This window comes from Halichoerus grypus, chromosome 9 (genome assembly GCF_964656455.1).
Source record: "Halichoerus grypus chromosome 9, mHalGry1.hap1.1, whole genome shotgun sequence".
In the NCBI taxonomy this organism is placed as follows: domain Eukaryota; kingdom Metazoa; phylum Chordata; class Mammalia; order Carnivora; family Phocidae; genus Halichoerus; species Halichoerus grypus.
The window spans coordinates 73,313,582-73,341,092 of NC_135720.1; the positions used below are offsets into that span (position 1 = coordinate 73,313,582).

The following is a 27,511-nucleotide window of genomic DNA, read 5'->3' on the forward strand; positions in this document are numbered from 1 at the left end:
CCTGAATCACCTGAATTCTAAGGTTTTAAACTTCTTCCATTTTATCTTTTAATTCAGTAAATAATTTCTTACTCAGTTAGTCTGCCCCATCTACTCTGTGTTTCTTCAGATTTCACATTTGGGCCATTCTAACAGAGACGAAAAAAGACAGCAAGAATGCCAAAGCATTGTATGGTTACTGAGTATGCAACAACTTCACGCGTGCCGGGCAGAGGAGAGAACTGAAGAGAACAAAGCACAGGGAAGTTTTTCTTTGCTACTTGCAGTACTTCTTCATTTCTAGTAATTTTGAATGCTTATTTTAGGCAGCAAAGAAACATGGATGTATAGGCAAAGATTGGGGAGAGGTGTGGGCTGGCTCTTCTTACACCTGCAAGATGGTCTAGTCCATGGTGAGCAAGCAGCTTGCCTGCAGAATCATGGGCCCTACAGAAAGGCTCAATTAAAGGATTGCTTAGAGTGTGTCCACAAGCACATTTACGAGTACAGACAGTACACCTCGGGGTGTGTGTGTGTGTGTGTGTGTGTGTGTGTGTGTGTTATCTGCATTTAAGAAGCCATTATGAAAGTATAGGTCAAACCGTGCAAAACTGTCAGCTTCCTAGGTTAAAAATAGTAAAATATCAACAATTTCATGTAGTTCAACTTAGATTAAAAAGAGTAAAGTTACAGATTCAATACATATATTTAGCATAAAGGTTTATAAGTGGCTGCTGACATCAAAATTGTGACAAAATTTTTTAAACTCTTCTTTACAATTTTGTATCCTGATGTTCATTTACTGAGGTGTTTGTTGGCAAATCTGTAAAACTAACTGTCTCATGATCAAAGGCCCCACAGTAAAGGCAACTGCAATTAAAATAAAATTTTAGGTTGGCTGCAGAAAGAGTAACCCAATTACCTATCAGTTGCTGACCCTTAATAGACAAACAAGGTCCTCAGCCATCACACACACACACACACACACACACACACACTATTCACTCATAATCGTCACCTCTGGGGGAGAAAATGGGAAGCATCCAACTTAAAAATGGTAGTCTAGTTCCACTGATACTATTGCATTTGGATTAAAGGTTAAAATGAAGTAGTTTCTCTTCTCTAATTATGTTCTTTGCTTTATTTTAATCTTTTGTGTAAGTAAATTCTAGATTTGCCATGAGAAGGTATCACATTAAAAGTTTTAGATTTACACGCTTATTTTTTTTTTTTTTTAAAGATTTTATTTACTTACTTGATAGAGAGAGACACACAGTGAGAGACGGAACACAAGCAGGGGGAGTAGGAGAGGGAGAAGCAGGCCCCCCGCCAAGCAGGGAGCCTGATGTGGGGCTCGATCCCAGGACCTTGGGATCATGACCTGAGCTGAAGGCAGACACTTTAACGACTGAGCCACCCAGGCGCCCCTACATGCTTATTTTCAAACAAACTTCATTTAGCTAAGAAATTTTAATAAGAGTAAATCAGCATGCTAGTATTGTAAGAGTCAGTAATTTTAATATACTGAAAACCCAGGACCATGTGATGGACTGTAAACATTTGACATTACTGACAGCAACTTAATTGTAATAATTTGATGATGTAAGTATTCAGCTTTGTTAGTGACTAATTGACAATTTCTGTCATGAGTTAAGGAGTGAAAAGAACAAAGAAGAAATTATCTTTGCTAATTCAGTCACATAAGTAAACACATCCCCTAAACTCTGAGTCATTTTCCAAAGTGGAAAACCCAATTCAATGAAAAATACCTGCATTGCTTTAATTTCAGACAAGAAAGCTAAAACTAACTGTGGTGGTTCATGACTCAAGCAGAAATTTATGGCAGAGACAAAAGAGTTCAGGGAAAGCCTTGGGAAATTACTGAGAAAACCTGAGTGATGCTCATTTTAACAATTTCCAAATGGAGGTCACCCTTTATTCTTAGTATCATTTATTTCTTGGACTTGGCTTTTATCTGGTCTGCTATGATTTTTCAATCACTAGATAGACAATATCAGGGCAAGAGATTTCACTTTAATAATATCTCTTTTCATTCTTACTGTCTTTTATCTATTTTCTTCTGATCTGCTGGATCACACTATTATTCCTCTATGTTCTCTCTCCCTTCCTAATACCGCAAAATTCAGACCTCTGCTCCCATAAAAGAATTCTATTTGGACCTTTCCCCACTTGTGGCTTACATTTTTCTTTCTCTACAACCTGCAAAATGCTGGCACAATAAGTACCTAGTAACAATTTGAAGCTCTTCCTGGAAAACCCTTCATAGTTTCTTGTTATTTGTTTGAAAGTTATTTTCACAACATTGCTTGAAATTCACCTCTTTCAGGGAGTCACTCACAATAAAACTCATCCACATCTGTTTGCTTGGGGTTACCTTGGAATATGCTCAGTCTGTACTACAGAACTTGCTCTTGTTAGTCTGTCGCTTTATAAAAAAGTATTCTTCAGTCTCATGTCAGTGTATGTTCTTTCAATTGGGAAAATAATTAACACAGTGCCTAAAACAGCTTTCTACTCACAATGTCTACCCAAAATAATGCTACCTGATAACTTTTCTGAAATTAAATATTATCCACAAATATAACTTTGTAATTTTTAAAATATTTATAATAATTTTAAATATTTAAAGATGCTAAAGTGAATACATGCAGTTAATTCCTTCTAACTCCCCTAAAATAATAGCAAAGGGGTGTGTGTGTGTGTCTTTGGTTGTTTTTTAAGGCATAAGCCTGCAAGCACAGAAAGAATGGAAATAAGAAAAAGCAACAAAACTTTAGGAGCTGACAAGGCAAAGAAATGACTGGTAACTGACTCAGCAGACTCAATAATGCTGATCTTAAATTAGAAGTAAAGAAAACCAAGATTTGACTCACTTGTAACAAAAAAATCCCTGAAGGCTCAGAAATTGGCAGGACCAGTTATATCTGGAATCAGAGTGAAGGTGTAGCTGAACAACCACTTTCTGGGTGAAAGTTCATTTAAGAAATCTAGATGCTCCCACCCCTCACCTTTTCTGAAGTCTTCCCCCTACTTAACATAGCCACATGACTGACCCTCTCCTATTCCGGGAAAACATTAGAAGTGTACTCTCTAGAGTGGGTAAAACAAAGGGTCTCTGGATTGGGTATATGTTATAGGCTGAATTGTGTTCCCCTCAATTTTCCTATGTTGAAGCTGTAACCCCCAGTACCTCACAATGTGACTACTTGGAGACAGGTTCTTTTAAAAAGTGAAAATAAGGTCATTAGTGGGAGTGATCCCTAATCCAATATGATTGATAACTTTGTAAAAAGAGGCAATCAGGGGCACAGACACCCAGAGGGAAGATAATATGAAGATGGCCACCTACAAGCCAAGGACAGAAGCATCAGACGGAACTAACTTTGCCAACACCTTGATCTTGGACTTCTGGCCTCTAGATTGAGAAAATAAATTTCTGTTATCAGGCCACCCAGTCTGGTACTTTGTTATGGCAGCCTTAGCAACTAATACAGTATGCTGTATTGGACTTCTGAAATTCTGGGTGCAAAGTAGGAGACTGTCCACTCTCGAGACTCTGACAAAATACTGGCATTTAACTCGGGAACTAGGAAACAATCCACCCATATAGTTAACATTACTGTCAATAAGTCACACCCACATGCACAACATTTCTGAGCAGTTTTTAGAGTTCCACTCCCAGAAATATGAGCAGATAGTCAAGGATGAGCAGACCTTCAAAGAAAGCATCTAACATGAAAGACTAAAACAAACTTTGGGGACACAGGTTACACAGGGAGAGGGAAACACAAAAGCTCTATCAGTAATTAAAAGATAAGAGAGGCTGGGGCGCCTGAGTGGCTCAGTCGGTTAAGCATCTGCCTTTGGCTCAGGTCATGATCCCAGGGCCCTGAGATGGAGCCCCGCATTGGGCTCACTGCACAGCGGGGGGCCTGCTTCTCCCTCTCCCTCTGCCTGCCGCTCTATCTGTGCTCTCTCTCTCTGTCAAATAAATGAATAAAATCTTTAAAAAAAAAAAAAGATAAGAGAGGCTATTAAGAATAGGATGCTAGGGGCACCTGGGTGGTTTAGTTGGTTAAGCATCCAACTCTTGATTTCACCTCAGGTCATGATCTCAGGGTTGTGAGATGGAGACCTGTGTGGGGCTTCATGCTGGGCATGGTGCCTACTTAAGATTCTTTCTCTCCCTCTGCCCCTGCCTGCCCCTCTCTCCCTCTCTTAAGAAAAAAAAGAATAGGATGATAAAACAAAGGAACAGAAATCAAGAGTTCTTAGGAGTTAAAAATATGAGAGCAGAAATGAGTAACTCAGTAGAAGAGCTGAAAGACACAGCTAAAGAAATCACTCAAAAAATAGAAAAGGGCAAAATTGAAAATAAGAGAAAAAAAGAGCTATTCAGAAGTTTAAAAGGTTTAAAATAAGAATACTTCTAGACAGCAAAAACAGACTATGAAGAGAAGGAAAATCAATATTTCTCAGAACTGAAGGTCCTAAGTTTCCATAACGAAAAGATAGCACAAAGGAGAAAGAGCCAACATGAAAAATGAAAACAGACCCAAATTAAGGCATATCAAATTGTGAAATTTCAAAGAGCAAGTCCTGCCAATTTCCAAAAAGATAGTGTACATTTACCATGTGAAAATTCATTGGGTAGAACACTTATAATATTCATCCCTTTCTATAAATGTTATACTAACATTAAAAACCTAAAAAAATAAAGGAAAAAGGGAAATGAATGAAGAAATGAAATGAAGAAGGAAATGGATTCCATCCTTTAGAAATAAACTGAGACAATGGTTTAGATAAGCAGAAAAAAAATACACACGTCTCCTTTAATATAAAAAAATTAGATGTGCATACAAGGTATAAACTTAAACTTGGTTGGGGGAATTCGGAGGGGGAGATGAACCATGAAAGACTATGGACTCCGAGAAACAAACTGAGGTGTTTTAGAGGGGAAGGTGTGGGGGGATGGGTTAGACTAGTGATGGGTATTAAGAAGGGCACGTACTGCATGGAGCACTGGGTGTTATACAAAAACAATGAATCATGGAACACTACATCAAACACTAATGATGTATGGTGACTAACATAACATAATAAAATAAAATTTAAAAAAATAAACTTGGTTGTGCACCTTTTATAAAAAGGAACCTGAAAGAGTAAATGGTTGAACAACAGTCTAAGCACAAGTGGGCTTCCCCATTCAGATATCACTATCTAATAACTGTAATGTCTAAATATTAGATATCAGAGGCTGAAATTTAATCTCTATTAAAAACAAAAGAGTTTTCCAAACAAGTAAAAGCTAAAGGAGTTCATCACCCTAAACCAGTCTTACAAGAAATGTTAGAGGTACTTCATTAAGCTGAAAAGAAAGGGCACTAATTAGTAACAAGAAAATACATGAAAGTATAAATTTCATTGGTAAAGGTAAATATATGGTAAAGGTAGTAGATTAATCATTTATAAAGCTAATATGAAGGTTAATGACAAAAGTGATAAAAACAACTATAACTACAATAATTATTTAAAGTTTACACAAGAAAAAGGTTCTTATTAAATGTGACATCAAAAACATAAAACGTGGGTGTAGGGAAAGAGTAAAAATGTAGAGCTGTAGAATGCATTCAAACTTAAGTTGCTATCAACTTAAAATAGACCATTACAAATATAGATTTTTATATGTAAGCCTCATGGTAATCATAAAGCAAAAACCTACAGTAGATACATGAAAAGTAACAAAAAAGGAATCCGAAGAGTAACACTAAAGAAAGTCATCAAATCTCAGGAGAGAGCAAGAGAAGAAGAAAGGAACAGAGAACTACAAAACAGCCAGAAAACAATTAACAAGATGGCAAAAAGCACATTTCTATCAATAATCACTTTAAATGTAAATGAACTAAATCCTCCAGTCAAAAGACATAGAGTAGCTGAATGAATTAAAAAACAGGACCCATCTATATACAGCTTACAAGAGACTCCTCACTTTGTGAGGAGACACACAAATGGAAAGCAATGGGATGAAAAAAGATATTCCATGAGAATGGAAACCCAAAGAAAGCTGGGTTAGCTATATTATATCACACAAAATAGACTTTAAACAAGGACTGTAATCAGAGACAAAGAAGGCATTATAACATAATGATAAAGGGATCAATCCAACAAGAGGATATAACATTTGTAAATACTTATGTACCCAACAGAGGCTAGAGTACCCAAATATATCAACCAAATATTAATAGACCTAATGGGAGAAACTGACAATATAGTAATTGTAAGGGACTTTAATATCCCACTTATACCAGGAAGGAAATCAGTAAGGAAACACTGGCCTTAAATGACACAACAGACCAGACTGACTTAATAGGATAAACACAGAACATTCTACCCAAGAGTAAGTAACAGAATACACATTCTTCTCAAGTGCACAAGGAACATTCTCCAGGAAAGAACATATGTTAGATCACAAAACAAGTTTAATACATTTAAGAAGATTAAAATCATATCAAACATCTTTTCCCACTATAATGGTATGAAACTAGAAATCAATCACAAGAAAAGTGAAAAATTCACAAATGTGTGGAGATTAAACAGTGCGCTTGAACAACCAATGGATCAACAAAGAAATCAAAGAAGAAATCAAAAAAACTTTGAGACAAATGAAAAGGAAATACAACATATCAAAATTTATGGGACACAGCAAAAGCAGTTCTAAGAGGAAGTTCATAGTGCTAAATACCTACCTCAATAAACAAAAAAATCTCAAATAAACAACCTAGCTTCACATCTCAAAGAATGAGAAAAAGAAGAACAAATGAAGCACTAAGTTAATAGAGGGAAGAAAATATTAAGGATCAGAGTGGAAATAAATGAAACAGAGACTAATAAGACAATAAAAGAGATGAATGAAACTAAGAGTTGGTACCACGATTAGATAAATAGAATTGACTAACCTTTAGCTAGACCCACCAAGAAAAAAAATAGGGCTCAAATAAATAAAATCAGAAACAAAAGAGAAGATGTTACAACTGGTACCACAGAAATATAAAGGATCATAAAAGAATTCTATGAACAATTATACATCAACAAATTGAACAACCTAGAGGAAGCAGATAAATTCCTGGAAACATACAATCTTTCAAGACCAAACCATGAAAAAATAGAAAACCTCAATGACCAATTATTAGAAAGGATTGAATCAGTGAGTAAAAACCTCCCAACAAACAAAAGTCCAAGACCAGATGGCTTCACTAGTGAATTCTACCAAACATTCAAAGTAAAGTTACAGGCCAATACCTTGATGAACATAAATGTAAAAATCCTCAACAAAATATCAACCAACTGGACTCAACAATACATTAAAAGGATCATACACCATGATCAAGAAGGATTTATCCTAGGGACACAGGAATGGTTCAACACCCACACATCAATGAATGTGATATACTACATTAATAAATGGAAGATAGAAATCATATGATCATCTCAATAGATGCAGAAAAAGCATTTGACAAAATTCAACACCCATTTATGACACAAACTTTTAACAAAGTGGGTAGAGAGGGAACACACCTCAATGTAATAAAGGTTGTGAATAACAAGGCCATAGTTAACATCATCCTCAATGGTAGAAAGCTGATCAGGAACAAGACAAGGATGCCCCTCTCACCACTTTTATTCAGTATAATACTGGAAGTCCCAGTCACAGTAATTAGGAAAGAAAAAGAAATAAAAAGCATCAAATTAGAAAGGAAGAAGTAAAACTGTCACTATTTGCAGATGATATAATATTATATAGAAAAAAACCCTAAAGACTCCACCAAAAAGCTGTTAGAAATGATAAATGAAGTTGCAGTATATGAAATCAATACACAAAAAAATCTGTTGCATTTCTATACACTAATAATGAACTATCAGAAAGAGAAATTAAGAAAACAATCTCATTTACAATTGTATCAAAAAGAATAAAATACCTAGGAATAAATTTAACCAAGGAGGTGAAAAACCTGTACTCTGAAAGCTATAAGATACAGATGGAAGAAACTGAAGATGACAAATAAATGGAAAAAAATACTGTGCTAATGAATTGTAGGAACCCATGAATATTGTTTTAAAAAAATGTCCATACTACCTAAAGGAATCTACAGATTCAGTGTAATCACTATCAAAATACCAATAGCATGTTTCACAGAACTAAAATAATTAATCCTAAAATTTGTATGGAATCAGAAAACCCTCAAATAGCCAAAGCAATCCTGATAATGAACAAAGCTGGAGGTACCATACTCCCAGTTTTCAAACTATACCACAAAGCTATAGTAAGCAAAACAGTATAGTAGCCATAAAAACAGACATATAGATCAATAAAACAGAACAGAGAACCCAGAAATAAACCCATATTGATATATATATATATATACATGTCAACTGATTATATAATTTATGACAAAAGATGCAAGAATATATACAATGGGGAAAGGACAGTCCCTTCAAATAAATGGTGCTAGGAAAATAGGACACAACAGGCAAAATAATGAAAATAGCTTATTATCTTATACCATACACAAAAATTAAAGTAGATTAAAGACATGAATGTAAGACCTGAAACCACCCACTCCTAGAAGAAAACAGATGGTAAGCTCCTTGACGTTGATCCTAGCAATGATTTTTTGGACATCAAAATCAAAGGCAACAAAAGCAAAAATAAAGTGGGACACTACATCAAACTAAAAAGCTTCTACATGGAAAAGAAAACCATCAACAATATTTGCAACAAACTCAACACCAAAAAAACAAATAATCCAGTCAAGAAATGGGCAGAAGACATGAACAGACATTTCTCCAAAGAAGAAATACAATGGCCAACAGACACATGAAAAAATGCTCAGCATCACTTGGTATCAGGGAAATACAAATCAAAACCACAATGAGATACCACCTCACACTGGTCAGAATGGTTAAAATTAACAACTCAGATGTTGGCGAGGATGTGGAGAAAGGGGAACCCTCTTACATTGGTGGGAATGCAAACTGGTACAGCCACTCTGGAAAACGGTATGGAGGATCCTCAAGAAGTTAAAAATAGAGCTGCCCTTTGACCCAGCAATTGCACTACTGGGTATTTATCCAAAGGATACAAACATAGAGTTTCAAAGGGGCACACACACCCTATCGTTTATAGCAGCAATATTTACAATAGCCAAAAAATGGAAAGAGCCCAGATATTATTCATCAATAGATGAACAGATGAAGAAGGTGTGTGTGTGTGTGTGTGTGTGTGTGTGTGTGTAATGGAATATTACTCAGCCATCAAAAAGAATGAAAGCTAGTCATTTGCAATGACACGGATGGAACAACAGGACATTATGCTAAGCAATATAAGTCAGTCTGAGAAAGACAAATACCATATGATTTCACTCATATGTGGAATTTAAGAAACAAAACAGATGAACATAGGGGAAGAGAAGGAAAATAAAATAAGATGAAAATAGAGAGGGAGGCAAACCATAAGAGACTCTTAACTATAGGAAACAAACTGAGGGTTGCTGGAGGGGAGGTGGGTGGGGGAAATGGGATAATTGGGTGATGGACATTAAGGAGGGCACTTGATGTAATGAGCACTGGATGTTATATGCAACTGATGAATCACTAAATGCTACCCCTGAAACTAATAACACACTATATGTTAACTAAATTGAATTTAAATAAAAAATTAAAAAAGAAAAAAGAAAACCATCAACAAAATGAAAAGGAAACCTGAATGGGAGAAAATATTTGCAAATCTTATATCTGATAAAAGGTTAATATCCAAAATACATAAAAAAAACTCATACAACTCAATAGCAAAAACACAATCGATTAAAAAATAGATTAAAAATCTAAAAACAAAATTCAAAGGACCCAAAGAGACATTTTTCCAAAGAGGACATACAGATGGCCAATAAGTACATGAAAAGGTGCTCAACATTGCTAACCACCAGGGAAATGTAAATTAAAACCACAATGAGCTATATCACCTCACACCTGTGAGAATGGCTATCAAAAGGACAAGAAATCACAAGTGTTGGCAAAGATGCGGAGAAAAGGGTATTGTTATGCACTGCTGGAGGGAATGTAAATTGGTGCAGCCACTATGGGAAACAGCATGGAGGTTTCTCAGAAAATTAAAAATAGAAGTACCGTATGATCCAGTATGCCACTTCTGGGTATTTGAAGAAAACGAAGACACTAATTTGGAAATATATGTGTACCTCCATGTTCATCGCAGCATTATGTACAGTAGCCAAGATATGGAAGCAACCTAAGTGTCCACTGATAAATGAATGGATAAAGAAGATATGGTATGTATGTATATACAGATACAGCTATTTTAAAAAAGAATAAAGGCCTGCCACTTGCAACAACATGGATGGCTCGAGGATATTATGCTAAGTGAAACAAGTCAGACACAGAGAGACGAATACTGTATGATCTCACTTACATATGGAATCTAAAAAAACGAAACAAAACAAATAAACCCAAGCTCATAGATACAGAAAACAGACTGATGGTTGGCAGAGGTGGAGGTGGTGGGGTGGGCAAAATATGTGAAGAGGGTTAAAAGGTACAAACTTCCAGATATAAAATAAATAAATCATGGGGACATAACATACTGCATGGTGATTACAGTTAATAATACAGTAATGAATATTTGAAAGTTGCTAAGAAAGCAGATTTTAAAAGAGCTCATCACAAGAAAAAAAAGTTTTTGTGACTGTACAGTGATGGATGTTAACTAGACTTACTGTGATGATCATTTCACAAAGTCTATAAATATCAAATCATTGTTATATACCAGAAACTAGAATATTATATGTCAATCATATCTCAATTTGATAAAAGGAGGAAAACAGATACAATGTCCTTTTACAACTTCTTACAGGGAGATAGAAGGGCCCTCTGGCCCCTCCCAAAATAGCCTTCCAAACTCTGGTACAATTGCACCACTGACACAACAATTTCATGAACACAGGACACAAAATAATAGCGCAGCATACCTGTATCTTTCTTTGGAATAAGTAAATTATGATTCTCTAGGGGGTGACCAAGACGTTTCCAAGAAGTATCCTCTTTTTTCTTTAGGACAATCTCTATTTTTCCCACATTCTCAACAACCCGCACTAAAAAGAAGATAAATTCCATTTGTATTCATTGAAACTAAATATAACACATTACTTTAAAATCAGTCTTTCTCAAACAATACAAATGTCCTGATCTGATACAAATAACAAGGATCATTATTAGTAAGAGAAGACTCTATACATATTCGTCAAAATTGTTTATGCCTTAAATGATATTAAATCCAGCTTATTTTATTTTATGAATCAAATTAACTTTTTTCAAACTAATTTATCAAGGGCCAAACTAACATGTATTGCTAGTTTTCATACAAGCTCAAATACGGCCATGGCAAGTACTTAACACATAGCTTTAAAAAAAAAAAAAAGGAGGGAGCTAACATATACAAATTAGTCATTGAGTGGACCTATAAAAGCAAATTTAATTTATACTCTTCCATTTCTTAATTGGGATCTGAGGGGTTCTTATGAATAAATTTAGTAGATCAATACTGAACCGAGTAAACAAAGAAAAAGCCGCATGAATCATTATAAAGTACATATGAATCTTAAATAATTAAAGACCTTTTAGGGTATCTTTTAATTTTTGACTGAGTTCAGAATATATGGGTATAATAACAAAATACAGACTTTTATATACTGGTTAAAGTTTATGAACTGAATATGCTTTTAAGGATCTAAAGTATATTTCAGTTTGTCTTTAGAAACAATCTATTCATTCCTCAAGGTAAACACATAATTCAACAGCAATTTAACAATAACTTTTTAAGATAGTCAAATACATTCATTTCAATGAGCACTGATTTGAAGCTTAACCAATACAGAAACATGGTCCTTGATTTTAATTTATACAATTTACAGAGCTTGCTACCATATATAGGAAAGAGAAAGCACAGAACCAGTGTAAGGTATTCTGACAGTACTTTAAAACAAGAAATTACATATATATATTTTTAAATATACACATTTACACATATATGTGTGTATATATCTCTATATATCTATAGCTATATAATGAAATATAATTCAGCCTAAAAAAAAAAAAGAAAGAAATCCTTCCATTTGCAAGAACATATGAACCCGGAGGCTTTATGCTAAATGAAATAAGCCAGACAGAGAAGATAATACTGCATGGTATCACTTATATGTAGTATCTTTAAAGAAAAAAAAAGTCACGTACTCATTAAAAAGAGAGTAGAATGGCGGTTGCCGGGCTGGTGGGGGGCGGGGGCGGGGTAAGGGATGGGGAGAGGATGACAAAAGGGTACAAACTTTCAGTTAAGACATGAATAAGTCTGAGGACCTAATGTACAACCGTGGTAACTCCGTTGATAATATTGTATAATTCCAATTTGCTAAGACAGCAGTCTCACACGCAAAAAGGAAATATGTGAGGTGATGGATGTGTTAACTTGATTGTGGGAATCTTTTTACAATGTATACATATATCAAATCATCATGCAATTAAATCTATTATAATTTTGTCAATTACACATCAATAGAGCTAAAAACAAAAGACAAAAAAACAAGAAACTACTATTCTATGAATCTTCTGTTGTTAAACAGCTTTGTGAAATCCACATTGTACTTTTATATGCAGCAATATTCATAACTTAATATGCTCTGTGAACATTACACATTTATATATATATGCCTAAGAAAAATTTGTCTGGTCTAGTATATTTCTACAAATTGCATGTCAAGAGGAGGGCAGAGACAAGGAAGGAAGGAAGAACGGAAAGAAGACAAGAATTTTAGAAGAAAATTAGGAGAGAAAAAGGAAAGGATAAAAAGATGAAAGGAACAAGGAGAAAGAAAAAACGGAGAAAAAACCTGAAACCAGAGGGAGAAGAACATATTTATAAAAAATTAATGTATTTGTTTATACAGAAAATGTCACATCTTTGTTTTGCAATATGAAAATCTACATATGAAAAATGAGACAAATGCTGATTTTCTCTTTCTCTCTCCCTCTCTTCCTATGTATGTATATATGTAGGTGTATATATACACATAATTATTTTTTGGTAGCTTACCAGAAAAATCTTCTTGAATTTCATGACTTAGCCCTAGGAAAGAAAAATAAGTCTAGTTAAAATCCAACTTCAATTCACACAGTCTATGAACACCATGTAAGATCATCTAAACAGTTCTTACATGCACTATTTCAAATCTCTCAAGATAAGTAAAACATATTCTGATAGCCAGGAGAAAAAAACTGTACACAACCCAAATGTCCAACTGTTTAAACATAAATCCATACAGGCTTTCAACTTTTCAATTTCTCTCCCTACTAAAGAGCAAATCCCCAGTTGCCCACAAGTGGGTAACCACACTAGTCCAAAGCATGGTCCCAGAATGACAAACTTACAAGCCAAGAAGGGAGCAGGGTAGGTAGGGATGCAGCACCTGCGGCGCGCATGCTCTACTGTGCGCACAGGTACAGGTGTGCGTACAGGCCAGGCTTGGCTCTGGCTCCGTTTTCTCTTTCTTACTGTTCTCTAAGGTTGAATATTTATTCAGCTATTGAAAGAAAATTACTGAGTATCTATGTGTTACTTTCTAGGCATTATCGATACAACAGTTAATGAAAGAGAAAAACCACTGCCGTTACGGAAACTGCATTCCAGAAGGGGGAGAGAGATGCAAGAAATGTTTTTACAGACATCGGCTCTAAACTTCACTGTGTTAATATGGTTATCTGGAACTTACAATTCTACATTATTTTAGTCTTTCCGATCCAATATCAGCATCCAACAGTGTCATATTTTTTGACTGTGGAATTTTTGTTTCTTTTGTATTGTGTGTTACATATTGTTAGCTATAGTGGGAACAAAATTAGCCATAAAGTATTTGAAACATAATAGATGGTGGCACAGAGGTTTTACTTAAAGAAAAATCATGCAGTGCTAATGAGTAACGTATACTTTTCTAGACATCTGAGTGTTTGGTTAAAACTCTCCCCTAAGAGGCAATATACATTAGATCTTTTATTTTCTTTTAAGATTTTATTTATGAGAGAGAGAAAGGGCACAGGCAGGGGGAGGGGCAGCGGGCAGCGAGAAGCAGACTCCCCTAAAGAGTGGGGAGCCAGATGAAGGGCTCGATTCCAGGACCTTGAGATCATGACCTGAGCCAAAGTGAGACACTTAACTGATTGAGCCACCCAGGCACCCCTCCCTATGTGTTAGATCTTATGCTAAGAAAAAATAGGACAAATTATTTCTAGAAGAAAAGTTTAAGGTTCTAGTTTGATTAATCTACTGAATGGAGAAAATAGGAAAGAAAAAACATTTATCAACTCTGATCAAATTCAAGACAAAAGATACTTCATTAATACAATAAAGCAGTGAACAGAATCCTGAGTCAGCTGATGTCTGGGGAATCAGTCTCTGTTTTGCAAAAGTAAATGATATGTTCTTCATATAAGAACGCCTGCTTAAAACACAATTTTCTTGTTATTGTTGTTGTTTTTATTGCTTCATTTCTACCTTCTAACTAGAGTAACATCAGCTTCATTAGAGAAGAAAAGGGTGAAATCCTAGTGTCATTTGGATGAAAAGCAGATTAAGAGTCTGGTACTTTTGATTCCAGATTTTAGTTCCTGGTTTCTTTCTTCTGATCTCTCATTTCTCAAAGCAGACAGAAGTGATTGTATAGTTGATCTCTCGTCATGAAGGAACAGGCGGCTGAGGAATACAACACAACCTTACGGTCCATGCTGCAGCCTCTGACTTCCCATGACAGAGCCGGCAAAAACCAGGTCCATGGAACTAGCACTTCGGGATGGCTGCTTGGTAGGAGCACGTGACAGGCCTCCAGAGATTTGTTTGTAGGTGTCAAGTAAAAGACACTTAACAAAGCCAGGAAAACAAATATTTCATATTATGACTGATTTTGACTGCATCCAATTATTTAAACTTGGGAAAAATGAGGTCATGCTGCCATTTCCTAGCTCTATCATCAGTATAAAGAAAAAACAGAATAGAAATTGATCAAAAGTGACAAACCAATTGACAATATCAGATAAAAATATTATAGCTACCTAGACTGTAGACCAAGTTATTGCCAACCTTAAAGGAAACTGGAGTTGTTTCCATTAATATAAAGTACTTACCCATATGTATAATATATGAATAATCCTTGATAATTGTTTCTGCTCTAAAGGAATCATCCTGATGATCAACTATTACTGAGTCTAAGTTAATATCCTTGAACAGAAAGCAAAAAGAGAAAGATTAAAAAGTAAAATTTTCCCCAAATTTCTACAATTATACTTTTAAGATGATCCATGGATGTTCATATGGCACTTCTTTATAGAATTCACAAGATGAGTAAAGGTAGTTAATCCTGTTTTTTTCTCATACGACCCAGTTCTCCTTCAAATCACATAGTGCAATTTTTTTTTTTTAAAGATTTTATTTATTTATTTGACAGAGAGAGAGAAAGAGAGACAGCGAGAGAGGGAACACAAGCAGGGGGAGTGGGAGAGGGAGAAGCAGGCTTCCCGCTGAGCCAGAAGCCCGATGCGGAACTTGATCCCAGGACCCTGGGATCATGACCCGAGCCGCAGGCAGACGCTTAACGACTGAGCCACCCAGGTGCCCCCACATAGTGCAATTTTAATTATACATTTGTCTCTGCTTAATATCTACCTCACCTACTCGTCTCTAAGCTCTAAATGTATGGGACTATCTAGAATATTGCTTAGTACCTAGTAGGTGCTCAATAAATATTTGTTGAATAAATAATTTGGAAAAAATTAGAATCAGACCAGCAATCAAGATATGTATGCTTATTTTAATCTTTCTACTATTACATGATGCTGGGCAAATTACACAACCTCTGACTTCAGCTTATAAGAAAAATTCACTAACAAATTTTTAGATATCTCTAATTTCTACATAGCCTTGGCACCTATCATTTATACCATACACTGAGCACATTATTGCACATAGAAATCTTCCCCCTTCCCTCAGTCATTCATCCCCCGTGCCTCACTGATATTACCAACAGGAGTAGACCCCAACCTCCCTAGGCTGTGCCCTCTTGGTTTTGGACTGCATGATGAGGAGGAGACACTAACAAGAGGGAGTGGAAAGGGTTCAGGCAGTGCCTCTGGCCCTTTGGGCTGTAATCAGGCAGAGAGCCTGGTCATTCCACGCTGCTACAGTCAGGGGAAATCACAGCATGCAGTCTCAGGAATTCCTAGCTGCCAGAACTTGTCTTTAAATTTACATGGTTCCTCAAGTGTGGGAACCTTGCCAGTTGCTGAAGGATCTATTTGGAGATGTTATACGTTGTCTGTGTATTTATCTGATTTCCCAGACTGTAAGTCCCATGAAAGCCAAGTATCTACATATGTGGCTCATCATTAGATCCCTGAATTCTTAAATAGTGTTGCAAATAAAGAAGGAGTTCAATAAGTACTTAGTAAATCAACTGTCTCCTTAATTTTAGTTTCAAGAGGGCATCTGAATCCCATTAGTGGTTCAAGCTTAGTTAGCCACAGTAATACAGTCTCTACTGTCTCTCAAATCCCAATTTATGTGCAGGAAATTAGTTCTTACAATAAAGTTAACCGGGATTCTCACTTTTGTTATCCATGCTTAAAACACACACACACAAAGTATATAATATATTTCCTAGTCTAGCTTTTTTAACGAGGCTACAGCACGGTTGTTAAGAGTATATACTCTGGAGCCAGCCTGTCTGGGTTTAAAATGCTAGACCTGCCACTTACTGTGTGGCATTGGGTAAATTATTTAAGCTACTCCATGGAGTTTCTGTGAGTAAATAAGTTAATATAAGGGTGCTTAGAAAATAGCTAACATTTGTTGAGCATTTACTTTTTTTCTGATTTTAAAGTTTACCTTCTGTTTAGTATATATGACAATGGTGACTAACGAGTCTGTCTGGAACCAGTCATAGCTGTAAAATATTAAAAGAAGGAATAATTACATTGACAATCTTGTACTAAATATATTAAATCATTAAATATATGATTTAAAAATATATATGGTTTAAAAATATACAATATAACTTAACATAAGTATATGATTTTAAATATATGGCTTAAAATCTACAGTAAGAAATATATTTCTCTAGGGAAACTTTTTTCTAAATAATGGGGGGGGTGTCTACCATTATATAGGTGGTAATTATTTCTGAATTTAAAATACCTATACTCGCATGTATTCCAACTTGGATTAAAACAAACAATATCCCCTTGATAAGATACTTTTTTTTTTTTTAAGATTTTATTTATTTGACAGAGAGAGACACAGCGAAGAGGGAACACAAGCAGGGGGAGTGGGAGAGGGAGAAGCAGGTTTCCCACCGAGCAGGGAGCCCGATGCGGGGCTTGATCCCAGGATCAGGACCTGAGCTGAAGGCAGACGCTTAACCGACTGAGCCACCTAGGCGCCCCTTGATAAGATACTTTTTAGAAAGGTTACATTCTACTAAAATCTTTTATCAGTAACACAACATATTTTCTTAAGAAGCATGATAAAATCTACATACTTATTACCTTCACTCCTCCCTGTCACAAATTATTCAAGATATTAATTAATCAAGGTCTTTTAATGGTTCAACAGGAAAACTTAAGGTAAAACTTCGTTTTGTAATAGGTGTTCATCAAACTGATACTGTTTTTGCACTTATTACATACATAAGGACACCCACAGGTAAATCCTAGAGGTTTCCTCGTGCCCTTCAGTTAAAACTGTATATGAAATACTTAAATAGATTTAACAAACATAGCAGGATGCTGCTGTTACGGGCTGGTGGTAGAGAGAAAGGCAGAAAGAGAAAAAAATCACAAAGAATAATCATAACCCTGAAGGCATCTGAAATGTTAACATTAACAAAAATACATATGGATCAAATAATATACTAAGACAGCTGCTGTGCAGTACACTTTAAAAACAGAATATAGTAGTTGAATAAATTATGGTATGGTCATATGATGGAAGGCAGACAAAAAAATGCTTTTGCAGAATATTTAATGACATAGGAAATTGCTCACAGAATACATTGCAATGCCAGTATTATCAAAATAGAATAACACAGAAATAGGTGTTATACGAATCAAACTGGGTAGAATAAACCAAATATTAAGTATATATCTAGAGTTGATAGGTTATGACTGATTTTATCACCTGCTTTTTGTATTTCTCTGTATTTTTCAAGTTTTCTACCATGAATGTATACTTTATAATCAGAAAATAAAATTTTTGAATAGTTTTTTAAAGTTAAAAATATTTTTGAAGTTTTTTAAGTTTAAAGTTTTTTTTAAACACAAAGATTTAAACACAATGGTTTTTAAATTGGATCAAACTTCAGTTATACTAAAAATTCACATTTGCAGAAAACAGCTCATTCTCCAACAATGCCTGATAAATGGGACACTACAGTTCTTGTGTCAAAGATGCATGATTAATATAGTAGGCAATAACTCAAAGTCAGAGCTGTTTATTTTTTTTTAATGTGTATGTTTTGGTGTAGAACTGATTTAGCTTTAAAAAAGCAAAACAAGAATGCATACCTTGGAGAACCAGGACCTTCTTTGGCAAGTGTATCTGACACTTGGCTCTTGGGAAGCATGCCTTCACAAAGAAAAACAAAAGAGCTACAGTTCATCTAGAAAGCATATTTATCTTTTTTTGCTTTTTAGTAAAGGTATTAAAATGTCATAAAAGGACACAAATCATAGATGTACTACGTAATGAATTTTCATAAAGTAAAACATACCCTTGTAGTTAGCACCCATCCTATGCCCCCTTCTAATCACCACCTCTCCTCCAAGGGTACCCATTATTCTGACTTCTAGCATCATTAGTTTTTGCCTATATTTGACCTTTATAAAATGTAATCATAAGATATTTTCTCTTTTGGTCTGGCTTTTTTTGTCCTGCATTACAGGCCTTACATCAAATAAGCATGATTGATAGTAAGCAGTAAGTCAAACCTGGAGGTTTCTGAGATTTTACCCCTGCTGTTGAATGCAACAGTAGTTTGTTCCTTTTTATTACTAAGCATTACTACATTGTATAAATATACGAGAATTTATACATTCTCCTGTTGATGGACATTTGGGTTGTTTCCAGTTTTTGGCTATTAGACACAAATAGCACTGTTATAAACATTCTTGTATATGTACGTGTACATTCTTAAAGAACGTATATCCACATTTCTGGTAAGTTTATAAGCTATGTGTATGTTCAGCTTTAGTAGATGCTGCTAAATGCTTTTCCAAAGTGGTTGTACCGATTTACACTTTTTTACCAGAAACGTCTGAGTTCCAGATGCTCCACAACCTCAATGACACATGGTGTTGTCTTTTTCCATCTTAGTCATTCTTGTGGGCATGCGTCAACACAGCATTTTAAAAGCCCACTAAAACTGTGATTTTCAAATGAAAACTCTGAGATGTGGAAGAGCTCTGGAGATTCTGGAAGCATTAAGTATTTCCCTCCCACAACAGGAGTGCATTGTTTGTTACCTGTAAGGTTCAGTTTGGAAAAAAGGAGGACTGCTGCTAAAAGACTTTTGAAAATCACCGTATCAATTACATTTCTATTCCTCAAACTCTGCAGGAAAACAAATTTTATGTTTAGTCTCTGGTGAGTCTTAGAATTCTCACATTAGAAGTCATAGTAATTATATAAAGTCAGAGAGTAGAGGCACCTTTCAGACAGGCTAGTTTAGAGGTTTCCAGGATTCTTTCTGGCCAAGAAGCTTCTGTTTAAACCCAACTTAAATGCAAGCCATATTTTGGGGGATGAGGCTGACCATCAGTCCTGAGCTCAAGCCTTGTACTCAGTTTCCATCTCTTCCTATGTAACTCAATTAACTTTCAGATAAACAAAGGAAGTCTCAGAGATGTGACATAACAAAGCCAAAGTTATGAACTAACTAGTGGTGAACCCTAAAGAAGAATGCTTTACTAGAAAACTAAAAGTATAACAACAGGACTATAATAATTAAAATGTATTTTTGTCTAAAATGACAAAAAATAAGAAAAGATAATCTTATCAAAGTATTTGAAAATCACTGGAAAGATATTTTACTAAGAGATTAATGTCATTTATCTTTTAGAGGACTTATAGATATATAAATAAAAAACAAATGCATCACAATCTAACAATTTGTATAAGAAAAAGCTATCAACAGGATTCACAGATTGTTAGTCAATTTTGATCTTATTAGGACCTGATTAGGACCAAGAAATCTGGACTTGAGGTGTCAGCACTGTGATCTTACAAAAACCACCATTTCTGCTTCCTCGAATTCAAACTAGTAAAGAAATCTGCCCTGCAATCTCATGAGAAAGCAAATGAGCTGATTTCCACACCTTCTAAAAAACTATATGGTGTCATACAAATATAACTTTTTAGAACAGAATAATGTCATAGGCTGTGGAATGTGTCTTGATTTCAACATTTACCAAGCAAAACAAAACATCTTATATATAATATCCTTCTAGAAAAGCTGAAGGAATCTGTGGTGAATATGGGGTTGAGTAAAACAGTTAATTAAAGTTAGCGGACTAAATGAACATTCTCCTCCCCAAAAGTGCTGCTTGATGACTGATGTTAATTTGAAGGGATCAGTTCTCTAGCAGACTACCATAGCAGTTTACCTCACTCAGGATTTAAAAAGCTGTTTGAATAATGACATTGCAGGCAGACATCACATCTGCAAATACACAGACTTACCACATAGACTTAAATGAGCCAAATACGAGAAACAGCTAATAAATATAAATATTACAATCTTAGAGAATCCAAGATCATAATAGGTAACTGTGCTGGCCAGATCACTTGTGAAATGTTAATATTCCATTCTCAAGACCATCTTGAACCAAGGTATTAGTTAAATACAGTGCATCCAGAGGAGGGCGATAGGAAAGTAAAGGTTCTGGAAGTCATATGTGGTGGGAATGGAAATGCCCAGTCCATCAGTAATGAATCTTTAAGCGAAGATTGTATGCCTAGTATCACAAAAGAGTCAATCATCAGATGAAACCTAAGATCAGTCCTTCACTGAAAGCAGTGCTACACTATCAGACAAAAAGCTTCTGGTATTACATCACAAACTGCAACAAGTAAGTCTACAATATAGTCTATTTTCTCAAGTGAAAAAAGAAAAGGTAATTTGGCAATCTAGATTGTAGCTATATTTCTATAAGTTTCCTTTACAAATATGGAGAAAAAACCCTATAAAATAGTGCAATCGGAGTAGCCCCAGGCATTTCCTAAGAGTCAATACTGACCCCTACACCATACTTATTTTGGTTTTTGTGGATGGCGGGCGTCGGGGGCAGGGGAGTAGGTGCACGGTGGACATTGGCAGCTATAATTCTGAGTCAAACTGAATGGCTGAAGAAGCCAGAGCTGCTGAGACTGGTAAAGAAGTTTAATAGGCTACTCAGCATCTATATGAAAACACTGGTGTTGAGCTCCATGCCGGAGGGATGTGACTTGCTCAATCTTGCTTCTGTGGGTAGAACTCCTCATCACTACAAATATTCAAGCTGCGGGCAGATGAACACATGTTCAGGGATGTTACAGGAGAGACTACTTACTTACTGTAAGAGTAATGGCTGGAATAAGGGATCTAAAATGTTCTGCCAAATCCTCTAAGGCAAGTGAAGACATCTTTTGTATAAAAAAAATATCGAAATACTACCCCAAATAATTCTGTAAAGCAATTTTGTATGTGACGGTAACTTAACTCATGTGAATATGATCCATTTTTTTACCATAAACATATATGACTTACCATTTAAGACTTTCTTTTCTTCACGATAGTCTGTACAGTGATTTAGAAAAAAAAGCCAGGTAAGAATACTATAATCAAAGAGAGTATCAGTTAATATTATATTTGAAGATAACAGCCCTGTTTTTGAAGGGCTTTCTTTCAAGGTCTGAAGAGAAAAACAAGGCTAATAAATAGATGGCCTATGTTTGAAATAAGGAAGCATCATCTCTGAAAATTACTAGGCCTATTTTTTCTCCAGGTGTTTATCTCCCACTTCACTGAGGTTTTTTCTACTTCTTTGAACATTTTTTTCTAATATCTTGGTTAATTTCTTTAGAAAGCATACAAAAACCCAAGTTTTGTCCAGGTTATCGTATTCTAAAGTAGTCAAAAGTATCCAGAATTTATTATATTATACTTTATAAATAAAACATACATGTTAACAACCCAAAGAAAGACACTTTATTATCTTTCTTATCTAGGTCAGTACTTAAAATGATTATTGTTACTCCAAATTTAAATGGCAAAATTATTAAAATATAAGACTTTCACTTGCATATGCAATGCACTACAATTAGTGTTACAACCCAGGAAAATTTAACAGGTATTTTCTTTCAGGATGGCAGCCAACTCAATCTACATTGTATTTTGATCACCACAAGTGCCACACCATATGGTCAAAATAAAACCCTCAGCAAGTTAACAGAGTTAAAAAAAAAAAAAAAGAAAGAATGACAAGCCAACAAAATATCCAAATAATAAACTGACAGATATCAATTGTTAAGGTGAACTTGTTTCACAGAAAAAGAAACTAAACTACTTAAATGAAAGCTTTCAAATTTTTTATGTTCTGATTTTCAATCAATCAGAGATCTCATAATTACCTCCATTTCACCCAACTATCATAAAATAATCATGATTTAGGAAGCCAGATGACTACTGTTTTTATTTTCTTTATTTTACTGAAATAATTTCATAGCTGAAAGGGATCTTAACCACATACAGCAAATTATCTGATAATTTGGATCTGATCCCCTCATTTAAGACTGAAAACCAGAGGTCAAGGACTTGAATGAAACCCATAGCTCTTCAGGAACAAAGCCAAGATTGGACTTCATCTTCTGAAACTCAGCATCATATTTCTTACTATGCCATTGCTATTGTTAATACTTCCAAAAGACAGAAGACCTAAAAATCATTTAAATTATACCTCAAAATGAGCTTTGTTTATCAAGTGCCAAGTAAAAATCTAGTCATTACAGTTCGCAAGGGATCATCAATGTCCCTGCTTGATCACTTACTTTCATCAGTGTGTTTCATCTGTCTTTCCTACTGCAGTTGTGATTGTTTTATTTTAGAACAAACAACAAACTCACAGATAGAAGTAAATTAAATCTATTTTCAGTGCACCACATAGTTGGCAGTTTGAGGAATCTCATTTATCAAGTAAAACAATTTGTTTTCATCTAAGAGGATCACTGATTTTGAAAAACTGCCCCAGGTAATTTGTTTCTAGGGGGAAGTGTACATTTATCTTATATGACTTACCTTCTGCCTGATGTGAATTGATTGAACCTGTCAGAACTTTCTGGATCCTACCAAATAGGTAATTTTTTCCCTGAATCTTTTTTTTTTTTTATACAACAATTACCAGTAGGAAGAAATCTACTTAAACAATCTAAATTACATTTAAAAACTCTACTAGTCTTTTGCAACTCTTTTAAAAAAACTGAGACATAGAAATAAGAGACAATTTTGTGTTATTAAGCACATTTACATCTGAATCATGTTAGTCACATGAGACTGACAAGAAATCTGATATTCCATCTCGATAATTAATCCCATCATTTTAGCGTGCTCCATGGCCAGAAGATTTTGTGTTTTCTCACAATGTTGGTTAAACTGCATTACTCTGGTAAGAATTTCTGCTTTCTGGAGAGATCAGAGTCATTTTGAAAACTAGCACTGCAATTTATAGACTACACTCTACTCTTTTTTGGTAAGAGAGTGGATGAGAATTTTTCATTGTGACCCCAATCTAGATTACCTCTGTTGAGTGGAGCCAGGGAGGACCCCTCTGGGATAAAGAAAGAAAAATCCTGTTTTACCAGTATGCTCCTTCTTTTAATAAATATTTATTGATCAGCATCTTAATAGAGATATTGGTAGAATATGAACCCATTTTGATAAAAAGTTAGGAAAATACAAATATATATTCAGTTTGCTTACTGAATTACTAAAATTACCCATAAATTTGGAAAGATTCATAATGAGAGTAGTAACATGGTTACCTTTGTGTGTGTAGGGGAGGGTAAACAAGTAGATGGGAGACAAGTATGACAAGGGCACTTCTCATGCTTGAATCATGTGAATGCATTATTTATTCAAATAAATTAAATAAACAGAATTAAAAATGAAATGTTGATACGTTCTTTTGAATACACACAATATGATAATGCTTTAAAAGAGGTATGTAGAAGGTTAGGTATAGAAGCATAGAGAAGGGCATCTCTACTTGGAAGGAATTTGAAAGGACTCCATTGAGGAGGTAATATTTTAGCTATGTTTTGAAAACATGCAGGCATTTGTCACAAGGCCCTGAAGAAAAGCATTCTAGGAAGACAAATGCTGAGCATTTATATTTGAATGTTTTACATTTATCATGAAGCTACAAACCTCATCTTCTCTTCTTATTTTCTCTTCTCTGGATTTTGGGTTAGATAATTTTGGGCTGGATAATTCTCCGTTGCGGGGGTCTATCCTGTGCACTCTGCTGGATAATTTTGGGGTGGATAATTCTCTGTTGTGGGGGTCTATCCTGTGCCTGTAGGATATTCAGAGCATCACTGTCCTCTCCTCTACCCACCAGAATGCAAGTAGCATCTAGTTTAGTTGCGACAACGAAAATGTCTCCAGACATTGCTCTCTTGAGGAGCAAAATCAACCCCTGTTGATTTTGGCATATATAAATATTGGCATATGTAAATATAAATATAAATATATATATATATATATATATATATATATGCGCAAAAGTGGGTAACTTTTATGAGGTGATTCTCTGCCTTACAAAAAAGAGGCATCCATGAGTTCTTTAAATGGCAGGATTCTCCAGTTGAATAACTACAGCTTTTAAGTAAGGTACATATACATATAAACCTCAGTATCTTCACTTTTATTTTTATTTAAAATTTAAAAAAATTTTTTTTGTTTCAACTTTCTATTGAAATTCCGGGTAGCTAAAAAAAGGGGGGGGGATGGGAGGGGGAAAAATTCCAATTAGTTAACATATAGTAGCTTCACTTTTAAAGTGAAGGTGTTAGAACAGCTTCTAAATCCTCTTTCATCTCTAGTAGTCTACTGATCTATGGTTCCAAGTGCTTTATAGTCAGTAACTGCTTGAGTGGGTGGGTGTGAAAATGAAAAACATAAAAGTATTAGAAACCATGATAAAGTAATGAGAAATTAAGAAGAAACATTTCTGACACTGCCCTATGCCATTGGCAATATGACTATTTTTAAAATATGACTTCCATTAAAATTTTTTAAAGTATACTTATGGTCTAGAACAGTGCTGCCCAAAAGAAATATAATGCAAGCCACAAGCATAATTTTAAATTCTCTAATAACCACATTAACAAAATAAAAAGGAACAGGTTAAATTAATTCTAATAATATATTTCTACTTAACACAATATATCCAGAACATTATCATTTCAACATGTAATCAATGTAAAATTTATGAGACATTTTACATTCTTTTTTTTCAACTAAGTCTTGAAATGCAGTATTTTACACTTTTAACACATCTATATTTGGAGGAGGCACATTCTAGCATTCAAGAACCACAGGTGGTGTGTGTCTACAATAATGGCAGCAAAGGATTAAAATAAGGGCAAAAAGCAAGAACATTTTTCATCTTTGCCAGAGAATGAAGTGTTCCACATAAATAAGTAATCAAGAACTGAAGCTTTACCTTTGCAAGCAAAGTTTCTCCTTTTATTCATTATTGATATCTTTCTAAAGCACAATACAAACCATAATGCTTTTTAAACAAAGGATTATTAAAAAAAACCAGATTCTTCCCTTGATAAGGATCCACTAGTATTGTGTTTGGTTTTTTTTAAAGATTTTATTAATTTATTAATGAGAGAGACGGGGGGAGGGGGGGAGGCAGAAGCAGAGGGAGAAGCAGGCTCCCTGCTGAGCCCGATGCAGGACTTGATCCCAGGACCCCGGGACCATGACCTGAGCCAAAGGCAGACACTTAACCGACTGAGCCCCCCAGGCGCCCCCACTAGTATTATGCTTTATATTCTGATGCTGTTAGCTCCTGCATATGCATTTCGCCACTGCTACACTAGAAACCACCAGATAAACTGAAAACTTTTCTTCCAGAACTGCCCAACTGTAGGGATGCCCATAAAATGCCTGGATTCTGGATTCCCTTGCTTTGGGGTCTGGCAGGCCACCTACCTAAAAGAGGGTGCCAGGGATCTTGTACTGAAAGAAGCCCATGCATAAAATTCCTCTTCGGTGTAGCCCCTGTCACCCCATCTCCCCCCCCACAAATCCTCATGCCGGCAATAGTCTCTCTCCACCTACTGTTCCCACCTCATCTCTGGCTTCACTCTCTACTCCTACTTCATCTGTTTTCATCCTCTGTCCCCATCTCATCTAGAAGTTGCAAGTTCTACTTGCAGTGTGAACACATGCTCTGGTTTGCCAGAGTCACAGTTTATCCCCTGTCATCCAGCACAATTATGAACAGAGCCTCCTTGCATACTCAGAACTGCCCCAGTTTGGACAACTACACAGTTATCCCAATCTAGTAGTTTCTATCAATAAGGCCAGCTGAGTTCAATGATCAATCCCTGCCCAAAGGCACAAGCGGTCCTTACATTAAAATGGTACTTCACCTTAATTATCATGAACATTCCTTATTTCTGACACATTAGATCTTTCTCTTTAGTTACTCTGTCCCTTTTTATATGCTCTACTCCTGCTGGTTAGCCTGGAGTTCAAACTGCATCTTGGTACATCTTAAGTCTCTACTGTTAAAAAACAAACAAACCTGATCCCCTTACTTGCAGTTAACATCTTCCTGATTTGTGAAATTCTTGTCTGCTTCCTAATGCTTTGCAAGTTGTCTCATCAGTACCTGCTTCTGGCCTCGCCCTAGCAAAACCCAGATGCTCCAAAAGGGCTTTATAGCGAAACACAGATTCACAGCCCTCAGCTCTTATACCATGGCAACAGGAATGAGAACACTTTGGTTTTCACAGAAACCGAACCATCTTTCAGGTGAAACACACCAGTCCGTGCTAGCTTATACCTAGTAACTGTAGGGATACAAAAAAAGGACTAGAAAAGGTAAGCAGCCTCAGTCCTGCAGGAGTGGAGGGGCGAAGGGAGCTAGGATAGCAGCAACCACTATCTCCAGCATCTCTGGGCCCGCAGCTTCTCCTGCGCTAGGTGCTCCGCAAACAGGACTTCCCTGAATCCTCACAAGGACGTTAGGATGTTTCGTGCTTAAGCCCCATTTTACTGTCAAGGAAAAACGTTCAGATCTGTTCACTGATGCCAAAGAACGTAACAGCTTATGAGTGGCAGAGATGGGACTT

At 35.6% G+C, this 27,511-nt stretch overlaps 1 protein-coding gene across 5 annotated transcripts in view; it reads right to left on the bottom strand.

Annotated features, from left to right (window-relative positions):
* CYB5R4 (cytochrome b5 reductase 4) overlaps positions 1-27,511 on the bottom strand; it is an 89,412-nt gene that overhangs the window by 24,060 nt on the left and 37,841 nt on the right. For 2 of the 5 annotated variants that reach the window (XM_036101010.2, XM_036101008.2), the window contains exons 5-10: positions 21,909-21,938; positions 18,670-18,730; positions 16,994-17,051; positions 15,238-15,331; positions 13,157-13,189; positions 11,040-11,162 (exon numbers count right to left, since the gene is read on the bottom strand). In XM_036101010.2, coding sequence (XP_035956903.2) covers positions 11,040-11,162; positions 13,157-13,189; positions 15,238-15,331; positions 16,994-17,051; positions 18,670-18,730; positions 21,909-21,938 — 399 coding nt within the window. The remainder of the gene's footprint in view (positions 1-11,039; positions 11,163-13,156; positions 13,190-15,237; positions 15,332-16,993; positions 17,052-18,669; positions 18,731-21,908; positions 21,939-27,511) is intronic. The other 3 variants (XM_078055034.1, XM_078055035.1, XM_078055036.1) reach the window with 3 other exon arrangements.